The 23991-nt window shown below is 36.4% G+C and overlaps 1 protein-coding gene across 6 annotated transcripts in view; it reads left to right on the top strand.

Annotated features, from left to right (window-relative positions):
- cfap46 (cilia and flagella associated protein 46) overlaps positions 1-23991 on the top strand; it is a 131189-nt gene that overhangs the window by 88851 nt on the left and 18347 nt on the right. For 3 of the 6 annotated variants that reach the window (XM_062976113.1, XM_062976111.1, XM_062976112.1), the window contains exons 36-52: positions 2355-2466; positions 2755-2901; positions 5087-5287; positions 6535-6641; positions 7903-8085; positions 10167-10302; positions 10762-10950; positions 11727-11915; positions 12699-12839; positions 14636-14815; positions 16558-16728; positions 17148-17245; positions 18237-18412; positions 19072-19253; positions 19479-19591; positions 20942-21138; positions 22456-22620. In XM_062976113.1, the coding sequence (XP_062832183.1) occupies positions 2355-2466; positions 2755-2901; positions 5087-5287; positions 6535-6641; positions 7903-8085; positions 10167-10302; positions 10762-10950; positions 11727-11915; positions 12699-12839; positions 14636-14815; positions 16558-16728; positions 17148-17245; positions 18237-18412; positions 19072-19253; positions 19479-19591; positions 20942-21138; positions 22456-22620 (2687 nt within the window). The other 3 variants (XM_062976114.1, XM_062976115.1, XM_062976116.1) reach the window with 3 other exon arrangements.

Raw genomic sequence — 23991 nt, 5'->3', positions numbered from 1 at the left:
CTTTACTATGTTTGATACAATGTGTAATCAGATTTATATTTGTTTTTATGTGGGTTTCCTGAATAGCAATTAAGTCAATCTTTGTTGATCTTAGGCTCTGAAGTTTTTTTCCTTTTGTCTAGTGAATTGAGACCATTGACATTCAGTGAAGTATTTTTAGGGTCCTCAATGCAGAAATTCTAATATACAGACATGCATGTCACCTTGGGTTCTTACATTTACTCTTGGTCTAGTTGTTCTGTTGCTGTTGATTTCTTATTTAATTTCTTATATTGGAAAGTTCATATTTCTTGAATTTTTGAGTTGATTGTTTTCAATTTATTCCCTTTTGAGAATGGTAGCTCCTCTGATCTTTATCATATTTGGTTCTAGATCTTGAGCTATTGTCCTCATAAAATCCTTGGCTTTCATTTTTGATGTAATCCAATACTTCTTTCTGATCATAACCTCTTCAGAGAATGGCCATTTAAATATTTTGTTGTATTGCTTATGTTTCTCCATTTGGAAATAGTATTGTTTTCTTTTATGTACAACTGATGATGGGAGGTGGTTTTTAAGTAGTGTTACCTTGTCATCCTCCAGTTGTATAGGAACCTTTATATGATTTTGATATATTTATCTCTAATTATTTTTCTTGTAAAAGTAACAAGTATGTCCCTCGGCTGCATGTATTTTGATGTATATGTTGATTTTACCTTAAGCACCTTGTCAATTTCCTTCCTCATCCGTTTTCCCTAGTGTATCTGCCATTAATTCCATTACTAGTTGCTCAGTCCCTGTCATCTACTCCAGGATTCCTCTGACTTGAAGGGGAAAGTCTTTTTGTTTCCTTTCAAATTCCTGGAGTTGAGTTTTTGCATTTAGTCTTGGAACTATTTTTGTTTTACTTTCATTTTGTTAATTTTTTCCTGATTCTCTTGTCTGTCTTTTAATTCTGAAATGGATGAGGAGATTTTTTTTTTAGTTTCTCTGTCACGTTTCTTTGGCCTATTTCCATTCTTTATTCCAGCCATTCTACTTTTTATTCATTTTTATCATTTCTTCTGTTAGAATATTCAGTTAATCTAATATTGTTTGATTTCTGTCAACAATCCTGGGTTTTTTGGGGGGTTTTTTTTAGGCTTGATCTGCTTTGAGGCTGTTGTCATCTTTGACATGCCTCTTTTATTTTACCCAGGAATGTAATATTTCCTGTTTATTTTCATATTACTAATCTATACTCTGTAATCTTCTCATCTGCCTTCACCAGAGTCTACTCTCTTTCCTATTGTTTTTCTTAGCCATTTCAGACACTTTACAAGTCCAAAGATGGGATAAAGCCAAAAGAAAAGAAGGAACCTATCTGATTATTTTCCTTTCCACTGAGAGTCAAAAGCCAGAATCCAAATCATTTCAATCACACTGCTTTGTCTTTTCCTTCTTTCACTCAGATGTTGCTCTTCCTTCAGGACACTCCTCCTTCATCCCAACATCTTTGTCTGTTTATATTTGTAAGATCCAGATATTTGGAGATTTTAGATAATGTTAGATAATATAATGATAATAGGTGATATGACCGCCTGTCAATTCAGTATGATTTTACATTTATGGTTTCTCTAATTTCCTTATTAGTGCAGAAATCCTACCTGGCAGTAAAGCAATAAAGCAGTATACCAATACATTACTATCTTGTTCACAGCTACTCCCAAAGTTAATTCTTCTCACCTGGAATTCAAACTGGTCAAAAGTTGGGGAGGAAGTAAAGCAGTAAAAGTCCTGTTAACTTCTTTCTTCTTTTTTCTTTCTTTTCCCCCTCACCCCCGCCTTGTGTCCTACTTTAAAACCATTGATAAATCTCTTTTTTTCTTGTCAGGTGAGTCTTCATCTTATCAAAGGTCTATATCATTAGTCTTTGACCTTTGAACTTTTAAACTTAGCTACTCCACAGTTTGTAAGAGAAAGCTTACTTTAAAAGAAAACCAAGTCTGGCAGCCATGGGTCCTTCTCCAGTCTTCCCTTGTTTCTCTGCTTACTCCTCAAATTGGGAGTTGGAGGTCACAAATGCAGAAATGCCGAGGCCAGATTAATCTGTGCAAAACCCCTCTGATTCTCCCTTACAGCAGAGTGAAATTGGATCGAGAGCAAAATTCCTGTACTCGGCTGACAAATCACCTTGCAAACTGCCTCTGAGCAGCAAGTTCAAAGGCTGCCTTCACGCCACCATACTTCCTGGGCTCTTAGATTATGATCTAAAGAGTACAGTGATCTTTACACTGAATTTAAAATAATTAAATTCAATTTTTTTTTTTCACTCACCATCCTGTTAATATTTTCTCTAAAATAGGCTAATCTCTCTCTCCCCCTTCTCTTTGCAGGTTTAGGCAAGAGATTGCATTTAAAAAGGAGAATGCCCTGAAAGATTATCAAAAGGAAACTGAATTATTTGATGAGGAACAGGAAATAAAATGCTTTGTCGCAAAAGACAAGGTGATTTATCACCATTTTACATATACTGAATAGTGATGAGCCATTTCAAAATATTTTGCTGACTTTCAACTCTTTATTGTTTTATTAACATTGTTTGTTGAAAGCCTGTTGTGTAATAAATAAGCTGTGGTTTCCAAACACGCATTGCTTCGGTCTCTTGTATTTTAGAATTTGAAAGAATTTGAGTTATTTTATCCACAGTCTGCATTCTGATTGACATACGGTGCAGTGCTAACAAAATGTCAATTTTTTTCCAAGGGGTAATTTCTGGATTAAAATATTTTACAGATTTTGGAACTAAATCCTATTACTGGAAAAGAATTAAGTGGGATGTCTTTTCCCTACTTGTGGATAGACAAGGCTGAAGTCTTACTCCAACTCTGTTTATATCAACCAGCAAGACTACTGCTTTCAGAAGCACACCAAGCAGCTCAGGTAACTCATTCCAACTTTCTCCCTGAAAGATGCTTCCCAGTTTTGTGTGGAAAAGAGGCAAAATTATCCTGACTTCATGTTGAAAACACTTTTATTGATTGTGCAACATGTGGGGACCTGGTGTCACATAAATGCCACGAATGAATGAATGAATGAATGCACTGGTCCCATAAATTCCAAGTAACATCCCATATCTAGTCCTCAAGAGAAAAATACTTCTCTATCACATATTAGGTGCATCACTTTGATAAGGCAGTAGGCTAGACAAGATCTTGTGTATGTTTCTGAAGGATTTAGTCCGAATTCCTAGTTTTCAGCTTTGAACAATTTATTCAAAGTTCATTTTTTGATAGTCAGCTTTATTAGAATAGAAATTTAGAAAATACCTCTTAAGGAGAAAACGTTTCTTAAGTTCCTCTTTCTTTCACAGTCAGCCTGCCTTTCTAGTAAGTTTCAAATTTCCTTATGGAGCTAAATTATCATAGCTTAAAGCTAGATTTATATCATATAAAGAGAAGGTGCTATAAATTATAAAGATTACAAAGAGAAGATGCTATAAATTTCCCATATTCAAAAAGAACTTGACCATGTAGCGTACTGTGAAACATTTTTAGGGACATTAATATTCTAGCACCGGAGTCATGGAAGTGCAGACTTCCAGGCTGTTTATTCAGTTCCCTGGGATCACTAGACCACAGAATAAAAGTTGTTGTTTTGTTTTTTTTTGCAGTCCCCCACCCAATTCAAAATACTAGGGGGGAATGGGAGGCAATTTTTTTCAGGCCTTTGAGATGGCTTTAGTTTATAAGAAAATATGCAGACAGTCATAATTATTTTACTTTCTAGGCAAATAACTTTTATTTATCCAGGCCTGAAACAGCCCAAGGGGTCCAAAAACATAGCAAAATTGCACTCCAGGAAATACTCAACAGGACCAATCTAGCATGTCCCCATCTCTAGCAGTTGTCACCCGTTTTCTAGTGAGTATATTGACAGATGTGTATTAATATACATCTGTAAATAGTGTTCTAGTGTGCATGTTAACAACTAGTATGGTAAGGTAACAGGATTATACCTTGTTGGGTTTTAAAATATTGTTTTTAAGAATTAATATAATTATAGTGGTAGTACGTTTTATTGATTAGCCTATCAGCCGTATCAAAAAATTTGACAAACACATTTAGCACATACTATATACAACCCACATTACAACCAAAGTTAAAATAACATCCTGAACCAGATCAAATATCTACATCACCCCTACAATTTACACCAATTGACTCCAAATATGCAGTTCTCAGCTGAGTTGCTTCAAATAGAAAAAGGGCCATTTTGTATGTTATTTTAGCATCCGGCCAATAAAAATGTAGTTTTAATATAAGGATCCCAAGTGTGTCTTTGTGTAATGTATGGCCCAAGGTATTGGTTTAATATAATTATAGATATATTTCACTTATGGTTGACAGATAATGGTAGATAATACATATTTCATTTATGGTTGCAAAGTTTTCTGTACAATTTACCAAGGATAGTTGGAAGTATATTTAATTTGTTAATTTGGAAGAGAAATGAACTAGCATTATATGTGTGGTCCAGGCTATAAAATGAATCCAGGCCTAGCCCTACATAGAGGAGTCCTATTAAAATCAGTGTTAGATGTGACTAACTTTAGTCCCATTGATTTAAGTGGGTCTATCTTAAAAACTGAATATAATGCTCCTTGTATCAGAGATTGAGCATCCCTTATTCCAAATTCCAAAACCCCATATACTGAGATAGTAACACCTTTGCTTTCTGGTGGTTCAGTGTACACAAACTTTGTTTCATGCACAAAACTATTAATTTTTTTAAATAAAATTACCCTCAGGCAATGTGTATGATGTATAAAACATGAAGGAATTTTGTGTTCAGACTTGGTTCACATCTAACAAATATTCATTATGTATGTGTATGCAAATGCAATATTCAAAATCCAAAAAAAATAATCTAAAATCCAAATCAGTTTTGTTCCCAATTATTTTAGATGTGGGATTCTCATCCTGTATCATTTTTCTGTATGAACTAATCCTGTATTTTTTATTTTCTAAATCTTCAGTATTGAAAAGGATGAGTTATATGGTAAGACTTTACATTGCAAAAAAGTGCAAAATACAGGAGTTATACATTTGAAATGTTCTTTTTCTAGGAAATGAATGACCCATGTACTGCATCACGGTGCCTTTATCTTCTTGCTGTGCTCGCTAACTTGGAAAAAAAACATGGGCAAGCCAAAGCTATGCTTGAAAAGGCACAGTCGATAGGAGGAAATGAAAAGTTTTGGCATAATAGCACTTTGTGCCTCACAGATGCTATTTTAGGACGACTCAAGGAAGGAAAGGAAAGAACAGTAAGTTTTGACTGTTGCAAAACTGAATGAATGTGTTCATCTTCATATTTGTAATTGGTTTTTGATTTTTCATGGTCTTTGAAAGCAACAGTGATGATGATGGGAGGAGGAGATAGTTATCAGTTATCTAAATACCTGCAGGTCACCCAATTGCTTCTGAGCTTGAAAGCTAAGCAGAGTCTGGTCTTGTTGGTATTTGTATGGAAGAGTGTTAAGAATACCAGATGCAGTGGGCTGTATTTCAGAGGAAGACAATGGCAAACCATCTCTGAATATTCCTTGCCTAAGAAAACCCAATGAAATTCATATGAGGTCACCATATGCAATGAGATGACTTGAAGGCAAATACCGTATATATATATCACTGCAGATGCAGACTGCAGCCAGGAAATCAGAAGACGTTTACTTCTTGGGAGGAGAGCAATGGTCAACCTTGACAAAATAGTGAAGAGCAGAGACATCACACTGGCAACGAAGGTCCGCATAGTCAAAGCAATGGTATTCCCCATAGTAACCTATGGGTGCGAGAGCTGGACCATAAGGAAAGCTGAGCGAAGAAAGATAGACGCTTTTGAACTCTGGTGCTGGAGGAAAATCCTGAGAGTGCCTTGGACCGCAAGAAGATCCAACCAGTCCATCCTCTAGGAAATAATGCCCAGCTGCTCACTGGAGGGAAGGATATTAGAGGCAAAGCTGAAGTATTTTGGCCACATCATGAGGAGACAGGAAAGCTTGGAAAAGATCACGATGCTGGGGAAAATGGAAGGAAAAAGCAAGAGAGGCCGACCAAGGGCAAGATGGATGGACGGTATCCTTGAAGTGACTGGCTTGACCTTGAAGGAACTGGGGGCGGTGATGGCCGACAGGGAGCTCTGGCATGGACTGGTCCATGAGATCACAAAGAGTTGGAGATGACTAAACGTCTGAGCAGCAGCAGCACCATATATATAAAGTTCAGTGTATAAAACTGTTATCACTAGCCATTTCATCTAGGTTAATTGGATACATTTTTGTATCTTTCTGCTTTTGTTTAAGTGAAATGTTTTAAGATCTACCTTTGAATAGAATTTGTAACAGTAACCATATGTAAATTATAAAGAAATGGTTGTGATTATGAGCTAGAAATGTCTTGTCCATGTCTACTGAGTCACATGATCTTTAACAAAACACTATTTGTATTTTCTTTATATTGGTTTATTTTGAAATATAATTACTTCCTTATTAAGTCTGTTTTCTCGTAATTTCAGGCTTGCTACGTTTTGCAGAAAAATGTAAATAATTTAAAATCATTATTTGAGGAGAGACCTAACAGAAAACCTGAGATAGGTTTTATAGTTGCACACCTTGAGGCACGGTAAATAAACAGATTAAAATAATATAACTTTATGTGTGTGTTTGTTACATAAGTAACACTGTCCTCTTATATGCATCTTCTCAAAAGTAAGTGCGGTTTCTGTTTTTTATTTTAAAATATTAATTTGTATACATTATACACAGTATCATAATAGAGTTACAAATCACTGTTTATGATTCATCATTATTCCATCCACCCTCCCTCTTCTCCAAAGTCACAGACGTTTGCATACTACTTCCCTATCAATCCTCTCACTAATAATTTTTTCTCTGCTCTTTTATCTTGTCTTCTTCATAATAGAGGTATCTTATCCAAGTCATCTAACCAAAATCTAAGGGCAGTTTAAATTTGCTGTTACTTCAGTACATATAACTAATAAATGGTTTCCATATTGCCCCAAATTCTCCTTTATTTTTTTCTCTCTCTAATCTCGCTTTGTGTGTTAATTTCTCAGATAGAACTATAGCCCACATTTTATCCAATTCTGTATTGATAACTTTTATAATTGTTTACATTTACTATTTCCATCCTTGCAGTGCAAACCAGAAATACTGTGAGGTTTTTGGTAGGTTCTTATTTTTTATTTAGATAAGAAGAGAAGCAGCCATACACCTCTATCAGGGACTGTTTGTCCTATTATATGGCTTATCCAAGTTAAGCCCCCTTCCCAAAACTTTTGTATTTTTGGACACAAGAACCATATATGGTTCCAATCTCCTAATGCTACAAAATCTCTCCAGCATAATTTTGATACTCTCTTATTAATCGTGTACAGCTTCAGTGGATAGTAATACCATTTATGGGGAGTTTGTCAATGTGTTTTCTTTAATTTGAGCTGATACTGATTTGTAAAGTATGTTTCCCAAATTGAGTGTTGAGCTAGGAGCACACTGCTCATATTAAAAGACTGCTGTGTGGGGCAATTTATTTAGGCACAAATATCTTTGAATTCAGTGAGGCATTGCTTTTGTATACATATACATTAGATAATGCTGTTATTTTATAAATCCTCAGAGCTTTCCTGTCCTTAAAAAAAAAAAAAAGCAAATATTGCCTTTTGCAGATAATGGAAACTTTTTCATGAACTTTTTCATGAACAAGTTGAACAAGTTCAAAATGTAAACATCATCTTTTATAGATAAAAATAAATATTTGATCTTTCCTATCAGTTACAGAAAGTAAAAAAAATGCAGTACAATGTACTTGATCAAATATTGTTACATTATTTCCCCCAGTTCTGTTTATTTCCTCTTCTACACAGCAAAGCATATATTCAGATAGAAATTGCTAAAGATTTCATCAGTGGTAATCGGCACGCAACTGAGCTAGCGACAATGTTGCTAGAACCTTGCGATAAGTTAATTCAAATAGAGAAGGACTTCCTTTCCTTTGGATATAAAGACTATAGTGCTGAGGTTTTGATGGCTTGTGCAAATATTCACAGGTAGGCTATTATTATTATTATTATTATTATTATTATTATTATTATTATGTTGTTGTTGTTGTTGTTGTTGTTGTTTATTTATATCCTGCTTTTTCTCTCCATAAGGAAACTCAAAACTAACAGTCATTCATGAACACTTATTTCATTTCAAATAGTCCAAGGTCCCTCATTTTATTGTTAGTTTGCAGCATTTTTACCTTATTCTTCAGGGTAAACGAATGTGTCTGTTTCCATATGGATAGATTTACTTATTTTAAGTGAGCAGACTCATATTCCAGTTTTCTGCTTTTAAAAAGACATTTACCCGCTCAATAAAATAAGTTCTTTAAAAAAATTAATTTTTTTCTTGATAGAAAAGAAAAACCATAAAACAATTATAATAAAGTCAACAAGCACATACATAAAAACTAAAAATTGTATAACTTGAGACAAGAAATATTGATATTATTCTTAGTAATGCCACACATTATATTTGTTTTGATTTCATTTTGACTTAATACATGGTCTGTTTTCATTTTTTATACATTGTTTAATTTTTATATATCACTATGTCCGGATGTCAGAGACCAGCCTTGAGGAATAGGCCGTTTGGGTCATTCTGACATGTCGGAATGGAGGGAGAAGAAGGGGAGAGCGGATAAGGCCATCTGGCCTAGCTGATGTTTTGAGAGCCAGGCTGGAAGAATCGAAAGTAGAGTTCGGAGAAGGGGGCTGATGTGAAGGAGGGTATAAAAGCTGCATGATGATTGTGTTTTAGAACCGTCTTGCATGTTTTCTGATGGTCAAGAATAAAGTTTATCCAGTGTTCCTGAACACAATGAGCTGTGTTTATTCGAAGGAGCCTCAGAACCTGACACATTAGCTGTACCCTGTCACACGTTGCTGTGGCCCAGTTTGGTTTAATGAAAAAAACTCAGGAAAGAGTTCTTTCTCCCACCCTGGAGCTTCCACAGATATATTAAAAGAAACCTCCCATAGGATGATAAAATATGTGGGTGTCCCCTGAGGAACATCTTTGCTGACGGCCAGTTCTCTCACATCAGAAGTGGCAAGGCTATTTAATGCTGATCAAGTTGGTCAATTGCAACATTTTTTGCAGTTAATAAAGATCACCACTCAGAAAACAGTGAAATACCAGACATGAAAGAATGAGGGCCAGCTAACACCTCCCAACAAAGGATTATCCCAGGCAGGAAGTAGCCAGGCTTTGATGCAGCAAGTCTATTCAATGCTAATCAAGTTGGCCAATTGCAACATTTGTTGCAGTAAATAAAGAACACCACTCAGAAAACAGTGGAATACCTGACATGAAACAATCAAGACCAGTTAAAACGTCTCAACAAAAGATTCCCCCAGGCAGGAAGTAGCCAAGGTTTGAAGCAGCAAGGCTATGTAAAGATAATCAAGTTGGCCCATTGGAACATTCACACTTGCCTGTAGGAGAAAAGTGTTGTTTCTCCCACCTTGGACCATCCACAGATATATAAAGAGAAGCCTCCCACAAGATGGTAATACATCTGGTTGTCCCCTAGGTAATATCCTTGCTGACAGCCAATTGTCTCACACCAGAAGTTTCTTGCAGTTTCTGAAGTTGCTCCTGACACCTTTTCCATGGCTAGGCCTCAGATTTGGCCTTGCGTAAGTCCTCGTGAGTGGCGAGGAGACAGGCCTAGCCTTCCCTTACAGCCCCACCCACACCAGTTGCTAAAGGTTGTAGACTGCTTGGCCATTGCTTGCATCAGGGGAGGAGCCGTCTGTTACAACGGTTTCTAAGGGAGGAGGAGACTGATTGGCTGTGGCTTAGGGGTATGATTTTACCTTTCTCAGGTGTGTCAGGTTTGCGAGAGTAGGCTTAAAACACACAGCAGTTTGAATGCTATGTTGTGTCCCAATTTCATAGCATTCTATGGAGTAGCTTGGGAGATATGAGCTCCCTCAATGTCTGACATTACATTATTATTTATATAGATTGTCATAAATAAGATGAAAATGTTTCTGGGTATATCTCATCTTTCATTACAAGAGCAATTGTGCTATCAATAGGACCATTTTTGCATCAAGTTCTATATTTTTTTGTACAGCATACTAGGTAAACATGCAACAAACACTGAAGACAAGCGGAGTCATTACATAGATGCATACATAGCAGCTCAAAACGCAGTATCACAAATGGAAGAGCTTTTCCGACATGTTAATAACATGCTTCCCATTAATGAGGTAAGTCAGATGGTATATTAACAACATCCAAAACATGGAAACTGGCTCTGTTGGCAGCATCACAAAGTTCTGTTGAATATCTGAAAATCCAAAGAATTTTTAGAATCATTTGGAGTCAATTTCAGTGCTCACTACTACATTATGCATATCTGTCAGTTAGATGAGAAACTGTGGACAACAGACTTCACATTTTCTATCATTTATTAAAATAATAATAAATTATGAAAAACTTCACCGTTCCTTTTATTCCTGTTCCTGATGTTGTCCTTTTGCCCCTCTTTCCTTAAAATAAACTTTTTCCTGAACATTATTTTCTACTACTGAGGCAGAAGTAGCATCTTTGTGGCTAAAAGCTGGGAACCCTTCTACATTGTACAATACTCATGTTAGTCATACAAGTCTGAATCTGGTTTGTTTTCAACTGCTTGACTTCAGTATACAGTTTTTTAAAAATTTCAGACAAGAAATATTAGCACACCACTGATAAGAAAACTTGCCGAGATGAAGCTGAACCTCATAGAAATAATTGTGGACATTTTTGTTGTTATCAATATTGAGAAAAAAATCAAAGAGTCTAGAGCAGAACAAATTGAGCAAATCATCGAGGACTTTGTCAGGTTTACGCCTGATGCTGCTTCTGTTGAACAGGTTTGTGTTTAAGTATAATTTATTTGTATTACAAAATATTTTCTATATATTTTGATGTGGAAATTTGAAGCAAGATATTGGTAAGATAAAAAATCAAATATTTACTGATAATAAATCAGTGTTCGAAGGGCTTTTTTTACAGGCTTTTCCTTTTTATGAAGTACAGCTGAAGCATCTTCTGCAGAGTCCACTGTGAACACTGTACAACAGATTCATGTAAATGTCTGGGATAGCCACTAGGTCATGTTCAGAAAATATATCAAGTTTTGATTAACAAAATATTCAGTAAAAGAAATGTTGTTGTAGCTACTCTTATAGATCTCTTGTATTCTAAAGATTAGGCTGATTACACTATGTAACATTTTTTTTTGTTCCTGGGTTGTAAATATCATTTCCTCATTGCTTCTATCATAAAAACATGGAAAAGATTTATTAAACTGCAAAAACTTGGTTTTTGCAGGACATCCTGCAAATCGAGTCCCAACCAATCTCATACAGTCTCAAAATAGTTTGGGGCAACCACAAAAAGTTCATAGAATATGAGAATTACTTTCAAAGTAAGTACCACACAATTAAACAGGAAATAACACTGTCAAACCAGGAACAGACAATGTTTTGAATTTTGTTACATAGTGTTATTCTAGTTACTGACCCGTTACTAAAAAATCTTTTGGTTTTTTTTTTCAAAAGCAAAACCTTATTTGTGTCATTTAACATTTTGGTGGTTTCCAGCAAATTTTCAGAGCACTGATTTTATGTTTTCTGGATTCTAACAGGCATGGATAACCCTTGGTTATACGATTGGTCATAATGTCCAGGCTGAACTCACAAGCCTACAGAGTCTTTACATTGGCTGTCCTGATATCAAAGCTAAATACCTCTATCTAACTGGGAGGAGCCTGCATTTACTTTCTGATCACATAAATCCTTTACCTTTGGATATTCAGTGGTGTGAAAGTACAGTGGTAAGGCATCCACTTCAAAATAGTGTATAGGTCTGTAAAGATTTTAATAAGGTGTGAGTGCATATAATTGTACTGCTACAGGTTAATTTGGCTAGCTCACTTAAGCCCATCTTCTAGGAAAAATGGTGTGTGTGTGTGTGTGTGTGTGTCTATGTGTATATATATATAAAAGATGTGTCCTGTAGAAAGATGTTCAGAATTCTTGCAATTGCACTGCAACCTCTCTACATTTATCTTTTTTCTCTTAAGCAACCGTTAGGGAGGTGTATTTTCAGGGAGGTCAGATCCTCAGCCAGAGCACTACTATCAACTTCAGGATTCTGTAGAATGGAACCACAGAAATTAAACTGGAACAATAACACTTGAATTGTATACTGTGAATCTCTCGTAATGAGTTCTATACTCTAATAGGAATTGCCTTCTATAGTGATGTTCAAAGGTTTGGGAAACAGTATAGTTTTCCCTCTCGCTTCACCCCAAGACAGAGATAAGGAAATTCTTGGTCTCAGGGAGAGTATCCAGTTCAGCACCTTTCACTCTCTAGAAATATCTTGATGTCCCCAAGTGGCGTTTAGAATGTTATCCTACACTGTTATTTGAAGGTGGCAGGCCCATCTCTTCCCACTGGATTTTCAGATATCTATGATTTTATTCTGCTTTGCCATAATATACAAAGAAAGCATTTGTCTGAGTTATCATCCAGGTATGTGTTCTAACGGTTAGGCTGTATACCTTTTAAAGAAAGTTATACGCCATTGACAGTGCTTTATTTCTAATGGACAGGAGGAGGTTAAAACTATATCTGAGAAATCTCCCTCACCAGAAACAGAAGCAAAATGTGATGAAGAGGAAACTCCAACTCCCCGCGTGCCACTTACTAAAAAACAGCTTGAGCAGTACCAGAGGAAAGCAGCCAAATTGAAGGTACACTGATGTGATAGGCTGAGTAAAGATTTTTTTTAGGTCAAGATTGATCAGATATCTATTATAAAGACCCTCAATTAAGGTAATTCTTTAAGGAATAGTTTTCCACTTAACCTGTTACATATTAGGATACGGTTTTAATTCAACATAAAATTTGTAAAAGAAGGAAAGTAATGTTGGGTTTAAACAAACTATGAAAGACAAGTAGTTAAAAAGACTGAAATTTGAAGGTATTTTTCTCATGTTCTTTAATTTACGTGATTGTGAAATTGCTTACCAAAGCAGGGTAAGACAAGTCCTCACTATTTCAACTGTTGCCATTAATTCCATAGGAAGCAGTGAAAAAATGTTTGAAACAATGGCACTTTGAGATACAAATGCAATGCCAAAGCTGGGAAAGGAGGACTTCTTGTGCATATTACACTCCACTACTAAATGTGTTTATTTGGAAGGGCCAGACAATGTAAACCAGAACTGTCTGAATTGTGTATTGGAGGCACTACTCAGTATCAATACAGTTGTTTCTGTGGAGCACTATGAACAAACTAATCTCATGTGATTTTGTAAGCTGAGTCTGGTAAGACGTAGTTAATTTTTTGATGGAGGACCACCAGGTAATGCCCAGGTTCTCCGGTTGGGATGAGAAAAGTATCTTACCTGAAATCCTGTCAGCATAAAACAGCTTCCTTTGTTCTTATAAATAAATTGAGGAATATTAAAAAAAAGTTCTAAAATCCAGAGTAAGTACTTACAGAATAAGCTTCCATACTGTGTATCTGTATAATTCATTTACCTCCTTCCAATTAACTTCTTGCAGAAGTGATAGGTCTCTTCTGCACTGGAATTCTTCAGTCATTTAAATGAAGTAACTTGGTAACCTTATCCAGTTTAAGCAAAAGATAACTCTTGTATCTATACGTGATTCTGTGCTCTGTCTTCCAAATATGAGCAGATATCGTGATCTGGGTAATTCCTTTGTTCCAGAAAATATCTGCTATTCTAATGTGGTAATTGTAAGAAGGGGAGGGATGCAGTGCTGCTCTGTGATGCATGTATCCCTGTCTGGATTCCTGTGAGAGAAATTCCTATGATCTTAATTTAGGCTGCTACAGCCTGCTCTTGCTCCAGTTGCTTTTTCGCCTACTATATCAAGTCACTCACTCAAAGGAAGACAAACTCCCACTTTTAGGAGGAAGCTTAATGCAGCAGATTGTAAACAGCTAAAGTATGTGTGTTACCTAAATCCCATGACGTACATCAGAGAATTGGGCTCTTAGCATCAGTATATTGTCACCAGTTTTCCACTGGTTGCTGGGAAGCAGTACATGTTTACCAGAAGTCACACTTTATTTTTTAGGAGATGAATCTATAATAACAGATAGCAGAGCAGAGTAAGGCTGTTCAAACATGGAAATCTTTAGATTTTCCAAGCATTTAGAGTGTCTGATTGATTTTGGGGATGAGAAGCAAGCTTTCATTTTTTTCCATTATAAATGGCTACCAGATCAAAGGCTGTGTCCAATGGTATAATTTAGTATCCAGCACATACAGACTTTCTTCTGTATACTCTCCTGAGGCAGCCCTTTGTGACCTCCAGAAATGCTCCCTGGGCTTTCCAGCCTTTTGGAACATTTTTCTGGTGACGGGGAGGGGAAAGATTTTCAGATTTAGAAGAAGCGGAATACACCAGAACACACTTTACTCTTGAACAGAATCTTCTACCTTCAATAAAGTCGTAAACTGCTACAGTGTATTAAGTAATATTGAATTGAATGGTTTTTATTTTTACTATATAGAGAAGACAGCTTGGGAAACAGAAGTATCTGTTTCAGTCAACAGAGGTTTTGCTGCAATGCATTAACACTGCGATTAATAACAACATGCTTGATACTTTGGCTGCTGCTAGTTTGGAAATGGTTGAATGCCTTGGACGACTTGACCCACTTTCATCAGCCCAGTTTTTAGCTCTTTATCAGGTAAGGCAACTGGTATATCATCTCCTTTGTTAGAACAATAATCCAGTAACTTAATGTAAAAGTATTAAGAAACTGTAATCAGAGACTATGATGTTGTGGAAAGAAATCATATTTTTTTCTTTATATAATATCTAACATTTTATTTATATTCTGTCCTTCTCCCAGAGTGGACTCAGAATGTATTACAGTATATATAAACAGATACAGGCAAATATTCAATGCCTTGTTACAATACAATGAGACACACATACACAAACAAAGGCAAAGGCTTCTCCTTTCATTTCTGGCTCTGGAAGGGGTGCTCATCTCTGACTCTGGGGGAGGTCTTTTCTCCATTTCCAAGCTGAGGAGCCTGTGTTTTCACCTCCTGGTCGTGTGGCCAGCATGACTGCTTGGAGCATCTTTATGCCTTTCTTGCCGAAGAAGTACCTATTTATCTACTTGCATTTGTGCGTTTTCAAACTGCTAGGTTAGCAGGAGCTAGGGCTAAAAGCGGGAGCTCACCCCATCCCAGAGGTTTGAACTGCCAATCTTCAGGTCAGTAGTTCAGCAGCACAAGGGTTTAACCCATTATGCCACCACGGCCCCCATGGCTTTGTGCTACCCATTGCCATGTACTTTGAGTATGTAACAAATATCATTAAAGATTGTGCAAAAACAGTGTTCTGACAATTATATGATTGAGATCATGCTATGAATTCCTATGCTACTTCTTCTCTTATTCTTGAATATCCATCACCTTTTCTAGTTGACATTAACAGCAGTCAGCCTTATGTTGTCAACACATTAAGTATAGATATAATAACTATGGTTATATCTGCACTTCATTAAGCCATACTACCCAGTGTTGGAAGAAAATCTGAATTCTGCCATAGATTTCAGATTTTTCCCCGACTTTGGAAGAAATGGAACAAGCCACAGCTATTCCCAGTGCCATCCCATATTTTCCAGGCTCAGGTGGCCTGGGAGCATGATTGACAGTCCTCCCGTCCTCCCTCCACTGCCCCCTGGGTCTCTTACCATGATGTTAGCTAGGGTGGTGGGAAGGGTGAGGGAAAGGAGAAGTTTACTTCTTTCCCGCTGCCTTGGTTACTTGTCTACCATCATGGCAAGCGATGGAAAATAGGTATGACCCGTGACAGTTAAGGTGGGTGCCCAGTGGTGCCTAACCACATTTGTCACTTGGTGGTAGGGGCTCCCTTCTGTCTCTCGGGGAGTTTCTATGGGGGCACTACCAGATCTAGTATGACTGATTGGCCCTGAAAGTGTATGTGAGTGCAAATCTGCCTTATAATCAAGTTTAAACAGGATTTGCAAATTTCCTTTTACACTGATTAAAAGCTAACCATGAATTGTTGCAGATTACATATTAATCAGTGTGAGATATAACTCACTAATCAGTATGTTGGAGCAACATCTAGATTTTGATCTCTGCTGAGCCATGAAGTATACAAAGTAGATTCGAGCCAATCACTCTCTCCTTAACCTATTTCCTGAAGTTGTTTTATGGATAAAATACAGGATATTGTATATAATACGATAATTTAAAAAAGAAAAGTGGAAACTGAAAAATGAAATAGCTGAGAAAATCCACTCTTTCTATATTACGCATGCCTATCATTATAATTAATAGCTGTATAAAGTGCCCATTCATTTGATATTTATATTTTCTTGATAGAACTTTTCAGTAGTCATCTGTTTCAAAACTTTTGCCAGACTAGACTAATATTAAATTATTACAGAGTTGTTCAGCTTCAATGATAATGAAGAAAATCCTGCTATCAGCAACAATGAATACCCACAGTTCACAACTGGCAGCAATGCTACATCTGCAGCATCACATAGAACAAAAAGGAGATAAAACTAGTAGTCTTCTCAAAAATGTGGAGCAGAGGATAGCAGCAATTTCAAAGGTAACTGGAACTGTTGTAAATTATGGTGACATAGAAGCCTTATTTCAAATATCCCTAGCCAAATTGGAACACATTTGGAGGCTTATATTATTATATGATCTCTCTTTCTAAAAGTTATATTTTAACAGACCCTTATAAAAAGGACTATGTCTATAAATATTCATTTTTGAACAGAAACTGTCTTTGGTCAAGTTGCTAATGAGTTAAAACTATTGCAATCTTCAACGTTTCAAAAATGTGCTTTGTATAGTAAATAGTGCCAGGAGCCATTTGTGTAATTTGTGTTGTGCAATATTTTATTAAGTATGAATTGCTGCCATTATTTTACAAAACATTTACAAATAACTTTTTATCATTCAACATTGTGATGAAAATATTGAAGTTTAAGGTAAATTATTTATTTATTTATTTTTGCATAGGCATGGGGAAATCTTCTCATTTCTGTTCAACACTTTAATATCATGAATGAATTACCACCAAACTTTCATGTAGTGATTCTTCAGCATTCAGATGACCGGTATGAATTTAACAATTTTCTTTTAAAGTTGCATATCATCACTGCTGTGATGGTGAATTATAATTTACCCATGATTAGTTCTAGTTGTAGTTGGATGTCTCATTCCTGTTTAGTACCTGAGGTATTGCCATTGAATACCAAGTGCTGTAGTTTATATTTCCATGAAAAAAAACTTAATTATTCCCGTTTCAGATGTTTGACTAGCAGATTGGGGAACGAGTTAAAACAAGCTCTCCAGTATTCAGATAGCTGCTGCCCAGCAAATCTCTGAGCAGGAAGTGAGATCTGAATTAATAAAAGTTCTCCAAACCTCAAATGAAAGTAATTTGAAAGACTTAACTCATCATAGTTGGAATGAAAGCAAGAAAAGAGAGCTCAGACAGGGAGATAAGGCTGAGAGGCAAGAAAGGATAAGCATCCTTTTCTTTGTACTTTAACACCAGAGAGAGAAGTAACAGCAGGGGTTCAATCTCCCAGGATTGCTTTGGGACACCATATTGAATTCAGAAATTTCAAGGATTTCAATTTCAACAGAAAGGAGGAAGCCATGAAAATGAATAAAATCTGGCTACCAGTATTAAAAAAAACTTTAACATCAGGACAGTAAATAAAGAACAACACTCAGTAAACAGAGGAATTCCAGATATGAAACAATCAGGGTGAGCTAACACCTCCCAACAAAGGATTCCCCCCAGGCAGGAAGCTGCAAGGGCTATTCAATGTTAACCAAGCTAGCCAATTGCAATATTCACACTTGCCTCAGACAAGAGTTCTATCTTCCGCTCTGGACATTCCACAAATATGTAAACTTCACTTGCCTAGTTTTCAACAACCTCACATCCTCAGAGGATGCCTTCCATAGATGTGGGCAAAACATCAGGAGAGAATGCTTCTGGAACATGGCCATACAACCCAGAAAACTCACAGCAACCCATTTCAAGGAGTTCTTTGTTGAAAATAAAGAATTGGGTTTAATGGTTTCTTTTGTTAGATCACTGCTATATGGTGCAATACTTGAGAAAGTTAAACCGCCCAACCCAAAGGATCAAAAGGAACAAAAAGATAAGAGTGGACAGCCAAAAGAAAAGGGTGGTCAGCAAAAGGAAAAGATTGGACACCAAAAGGAAAAGGGTGGGCAACAAAAAGGGAAAGCCATTCAACCAATCTGTAAGTGAAAATATAACGATGGTATTCTATACTAAACTGTTCTCACATAAACATGTTGTGCATGAATCTTTCTAAGTGGAAAACTGTCCAAAATATGCCCTTGAAAACCTCTGCCCACTATGATGCTTGTTCCCTGTTCAGCAGTGGATTCAGCACAATTTTTACCTTTTTACCTGAAATAGAATTCCCAGCCAGTTGAGGATTGTGCAGTAAAGTTGTAACACTACGTGCCTAGTTAGACTTACAAAGACAGTTTGGAATGAGGATACTAATTCTTATCTCCCCCCCCCCCCCCCCGATGCTAATTTATTAAGACATTACTTTTCATGGTAGCCCAAGGTTTCAGCCAAAAAATACAGATCCTTTAGCTGTACTTTAGCCTTTAGGATAAAGGCTTCTCACATTGTAGACATTAATCCATTTGAATTCCTTGTAAAAATGTTTAGCTGCCCCACACAGCTTCAAGCATCTCTCGTGAATATACTAACTAGGGACATAAATAAACACCATGTATTCCCCAGGCACATAATTTTCAGTGACTACTGTAATCATCAACTCTCCTTTGCAACACAAATATAGTTGTGCAAAATAAAGATACAGCAAGTTTTTCATTTTAAAATGTCAATTAGTTTAATACATCTGAATTTTCCTAACACTAGTGCAAGCTAAAATTGTGCGCTCTACTGTGAATTCTGATACCTTCTTGAATTTGATGGAAAGAATGAAATCGTTCAAAGAGGCAAAGATGGAAAGCCTTCTGGATGAAGTTTTGTCACCAGATAAAACCCTGCAAGATGAAGGGTTTCGAAAATGGCAAGAATCATCTAGCAAATTAGATGCAGTAAGAAAACTTTTTTTCTTGAATAATTACTTACTTTTGTTACAGGGCACAGTTTTTACATACCCTCATTACAATATTGTCCCGGGAACAATGACACCTAGGCACTGCTTTTTTACTTTGATCATTCTGTTTTATTTTGAATGTTATATTGCCCTTTCATTGATATTCTTAAAACTTTTAAATTATTTGTTTTATTAAAAAGATTGCTGTTTAATATTGTGTTAGAAAATAGAAGAGGAAGATGAACAGCGGTTAACATTGGAATTCCAAGCTATCTTGAAAGATATGGAAGAATATCTGAAACCTATACTGTCACAGTTTAATTTCTCTGAACTGAGGTGATTTTTTAAAATTTCATGTTCTACCAATTATATTCAAGTAAGTGTTTGTATGTTTCAACTGTTATATTCTTGACTTCAAAATAACAGCACTGAAAACTTACTTGCGTTTTTGCACATAATAGTTTCATCAAATATCAATTAAAACTATTACTTTCCACATATATTGCAGCATTCATACAACATAATCCTATAGTACCGTATTTGACTGCTACGTCAACATCCCACGGAATTCTGAAGTATGCAGTTTTTTTGCTATTTTTGATGCTCACATTGTTTCCAAATTATTATGACCCCAAGATATGCCCAGGATGACCCTAGGAGCCCCCGATGGCACAGCGTTTTAAAGCACTGAGCTGCTGAACTTGCGGATCAAAAGGTTACAGGTTCAAATCTAAGGAGCAGAATGAGTGCTCGCTGTTAGCCCCAGCTTCTGCCAACCTAGTGGTTCGAAAACATGCAAATGTGAGTAGATCAATAGGTACCGTTCTGGCAGGAAGGTAACGACGCTCCATACAGTCATGCCGGCCACATGCCCTTGGAGGTGTTTACGGACAACGCCGGCTCTTCTTAGAAATGGAGATGAGCACCAACCCCCAGAGTCGGACACAACTAGACATTAAGTCAAGGGAAAACCTTTACCTTTACCTTTACTAAGACAGGCCTATCATGGGGTGTTATTGACAGATTTATTCAAAGGGGGTTTGCTCCTCTGTGGCTGATGAGGTATGACATGTCCAAGGTAACACGATGATTCAAATCCTGGACTTCTAGACCCCTTCTATGCTGCCATGTAATCCAGATTATCAAAGCATATAATCCACATTATCTGCTTTGAACTGGATTATGTGAGTCTACACTGCCATATAAGCCCGTTCAAAGCATATAATCTGGATTTTATCTAGCAAGGGGCCCTAGACTTTCTAATCAAACAGTCAAACTACTATATCACACTTGCTTTCCCATGCAGTTAAGCGATATCAAACAAAACAGCATTACTTCTATAGTGTAGATGCACCCTCAGTTGGTTTCAAAGATGCTAAAAGATTGCATCGCATACTGTACTCAGCCTTTAAACAGGACTACAAACAATTTCCTTATAACAAATACATAGATTATTAGAACCATTATAACAATGGCAGTCATTGCAGAATCGTTTGACGACAATATGGATTCTTCTGTGTACAATGAACCCTTTTGGGTGCAGCTTCTGCTACATGAATCCAATGAATTAATCAAAATGAATCAAATGTTGCTGCATAAATCAAGATGTAAGTATTCAATTCAATTAGTGTTCTGTAAGAATTCTGTTCTTGTACTGTCTGTAAGATACAAGTTTTTTCTCCTCAGGCGCCCAAGTCCAGCAGTCTCGCCAGCTGACTCAGGAAAAGGAAAAGGTGACTCAGGAAAATCTAAAACAGGTGACTCAGGAAAAAACAGGAAAGGTAGCCCAGGAAAAACTAAGGCAGATGATTCAGGAAAAACCAAAGTAAATGAGGCAGGGAAAACAAAAACTAAAAATAAGGACAAAAATGCTGCAGCTCAAGGTACATCTTAAAATGTAACATATATTGGCAGTGTTATTAACTGACAAAATTACCTACGTTTGTATAATTTGATACAAAATATCATGTTTCAAATATGCATGATTTGCTTCTTGAACATGAACAAACTCAGGTTTATTTATTTAATCTTCAATTTCCTCCATCCTTTTGTGAGAAAGGACGAGAAACAAAGCATTCCGTCTTTAGATCAGAGCTTTCCAAACATTTCATGTTGATGACACACTTTTTACACATGCATCATTTTGCAACAAAGTAAGTCAGTTTTACTGGCAAACTGCAGGTTAAACCAACCCCTTGTAAAGAGGGTATGGACACATACATAAATTGTAATAACAAAATGTAGGAGAATACAACATTTCTCATGATACCTTTCATTTATATTTTTTAAAATACAAGATTTATTGCTTATTTCCCATAGATTCAGCTGTTTCTTGTTGTGTTCATGCGATGCATACCTACACACCGCAGCTGATACACCAACATGGTTTGACCCACAGTTTTGAAAGCTCTGGTCTAGGTGTATGCCAGCAAACTAATGAGAAAACATGTGAAATTATGCACCACTCCCTTTGCCCGTAACCACCACAGGCTTCTTTTTATTGTTCATGCCAGTCTGAAAAGGGACAGCAGCTGTGTTTGAGCAGCTACAATTCCCCATTCAGAGGATCCTAACTATATAGAGTTCCCTTTCTTATAAAAGATTATAACTACATTCAACAAAATGCCATTGCATGCACTCTTCTGACAATAGTGGAGGTGGTAGCAGTCCACATTTTCCATATTTTCTCCCTGATTTCAGTTATGTACGTCAGAATATGACAACTTTTTGCCTCTTCTTTGAAAACCTGTAACTTGGCAAACTATACAAACCATGGTTTATAGAGTGGGTCCAAATTGCTCTGTCAAACCCGCCTTCATTCCTCAACATTTTCTAAACCAAATTTACTTCCTGTTTTTCAGAAGGTTTCTCATGAATTTAAAATGATGGCAAATCACACACTCTCACACACACATACACAGCACCATGGGTATGGGGACAATTTTGAAGGGAAGAAATCCCTCCCCAAATAGTCGGGACCTTGAGAGGTCCCTAACCCTTCTCTACATTATGGGTTCACTTGAAATCCAGAGATTATAGCCTATATGATTCACTTAGATTCCCAAAAATGACCTTGCTTGCTTGTTTATTGTAATTAGAGATTAAAATAGTTTATTACAAGAAAAACAAATGTTTCCCTTTAAGAACAAATGTTGTTCTTACTGTGAATTATTGACCTGCTTCATTGTTTCTGTATTTAGGCGGTCAAGAAGATATTGGAGAATGCATTATTCTGCTGGCAGACAAATGTCTTTTGGAGTTACCTTTGGAAGCTCTAAATATCTTTCAAGAAGAAGCAATCAGTTCTGTGTCCAGAGACTTCTCCCTCCAGATTTTCTACAACCGGTTGCATAAAGATGAATCAGGTATTGTTATTTTAGAAAGATAATGTAAATATCTACTGTTCAGGTTCTGCTATCCAGTTTAAGTAAACGTGAAATGAGGGACGTGCATTAACAGTGCATTGTATCACTATATCATCATAATACATCTTCCATTAAAAATAACAATCTAAGTAGAAATGTAATTTAAATGCAAAGTACCCTTCTTTTTAAAGATTGTGTCTCTGTACATATTGTTGATTTCCACTATAAACTGAGGAATCTGAATACCTTTTCCTTTCTTCTTAGCCAAATGTACCAACCCTTGACCTTTTAGCTGCCTTTCTATACTTTTTGAGTTTTTGATTCTTATTAGATAACTGTCTAAAATAATAGCCATTATTTTCTGTGTCTCTATTTAAGTAATAATGTTATGCCACCTTTTCTTGGTGACTGAAATGGTAGAATATAAGAACGTTGAGACCAAAATATTTCTGGTGACAGATTTAACTGTTTAATTTAGACATTTTAATGTTCATATTAATCATGACTTGCCTTTTTTTCACTTTGCTTGCATTTTGGTGATTTAAAAATTGTCCAGTGGTATATCAGGCTACGTGAAAGGTCTCTGAACTAGTTCAGAATTGGTCTTGTGAAATGTTGAAGTAGTTACTGTGGTTGTTTAGAAGTAGAATTTGAATGAACCCCAGGACAGACATTTAAAGGATCTGATGAATCTGATTTGAACCTTTAGGTGTCTTTTTTAGTAGTGTGGTGATCTCATGGATCAACCTCTGTTGAAGTGAATGGGACTTCTGAGGATATCTGTTTACAATTTCACCATATACCTTCAATCTTGTACCCAGGTTCTTGGGAGTAAGTAATATTGACCTCTGCATCAGATTGTGCTGTCAAGGGAGTGTAGGTGAACTGTCAGTTCACAACAACAGGAAAACAGAAAACAGATTATACAAATACAGTAGAGTCTCACTTATCCAACACTCGCTTATCCAACGTTCTGGATTATCCAACGCATTTTTGCAGTCAGTGTTTTCAATACATCGTGATATTTTGGTGCTAGATTCGTAAATACAGTAATTACTACATAGCATTACTGTGTGTTGAACTACTTCTTCTGTCAAATTTGTTGTGTAACATAATGTTTTGGTGCATAATTTGTAAAATCATAACCTAATTTGATGTTTAATAGGCTTTTCCTTAATCTCTCCTTATTATCCAACATATTCACTTATCCAACGTTCTGCCGGCCCGTTTACGTTGGATAAGCGAGACTCTACTGTATGTGCATTCATGGCAGGAACTAATAAAAATCCCACAACTCCTTCAGTCAGCTTTCATATGATTGAACATAAACCAATATGGTGAGCACATCCCCATTGTAGAAAAAACCCCTTG

This window comes from Anolis carolinensis, chromosome 3 (genome assembly GCF_035594765.1).
Source record: "Anolis carolinensis isolate JA03-04 chromosome 3, rAnoCar3.1.pri, whole genome shotgun sequence".
NCBI classification, from domain to species: Eukaryota; Metazoa; Chordata; class Lepidosauria; order Squamata; family Dactyloidae; genus Anolis; species Anolis carolinensis.
Note: the sequence above shows the minus strand (reverse complement) of the source record. Positions and strands in the feature narration are given on the sequence as shown.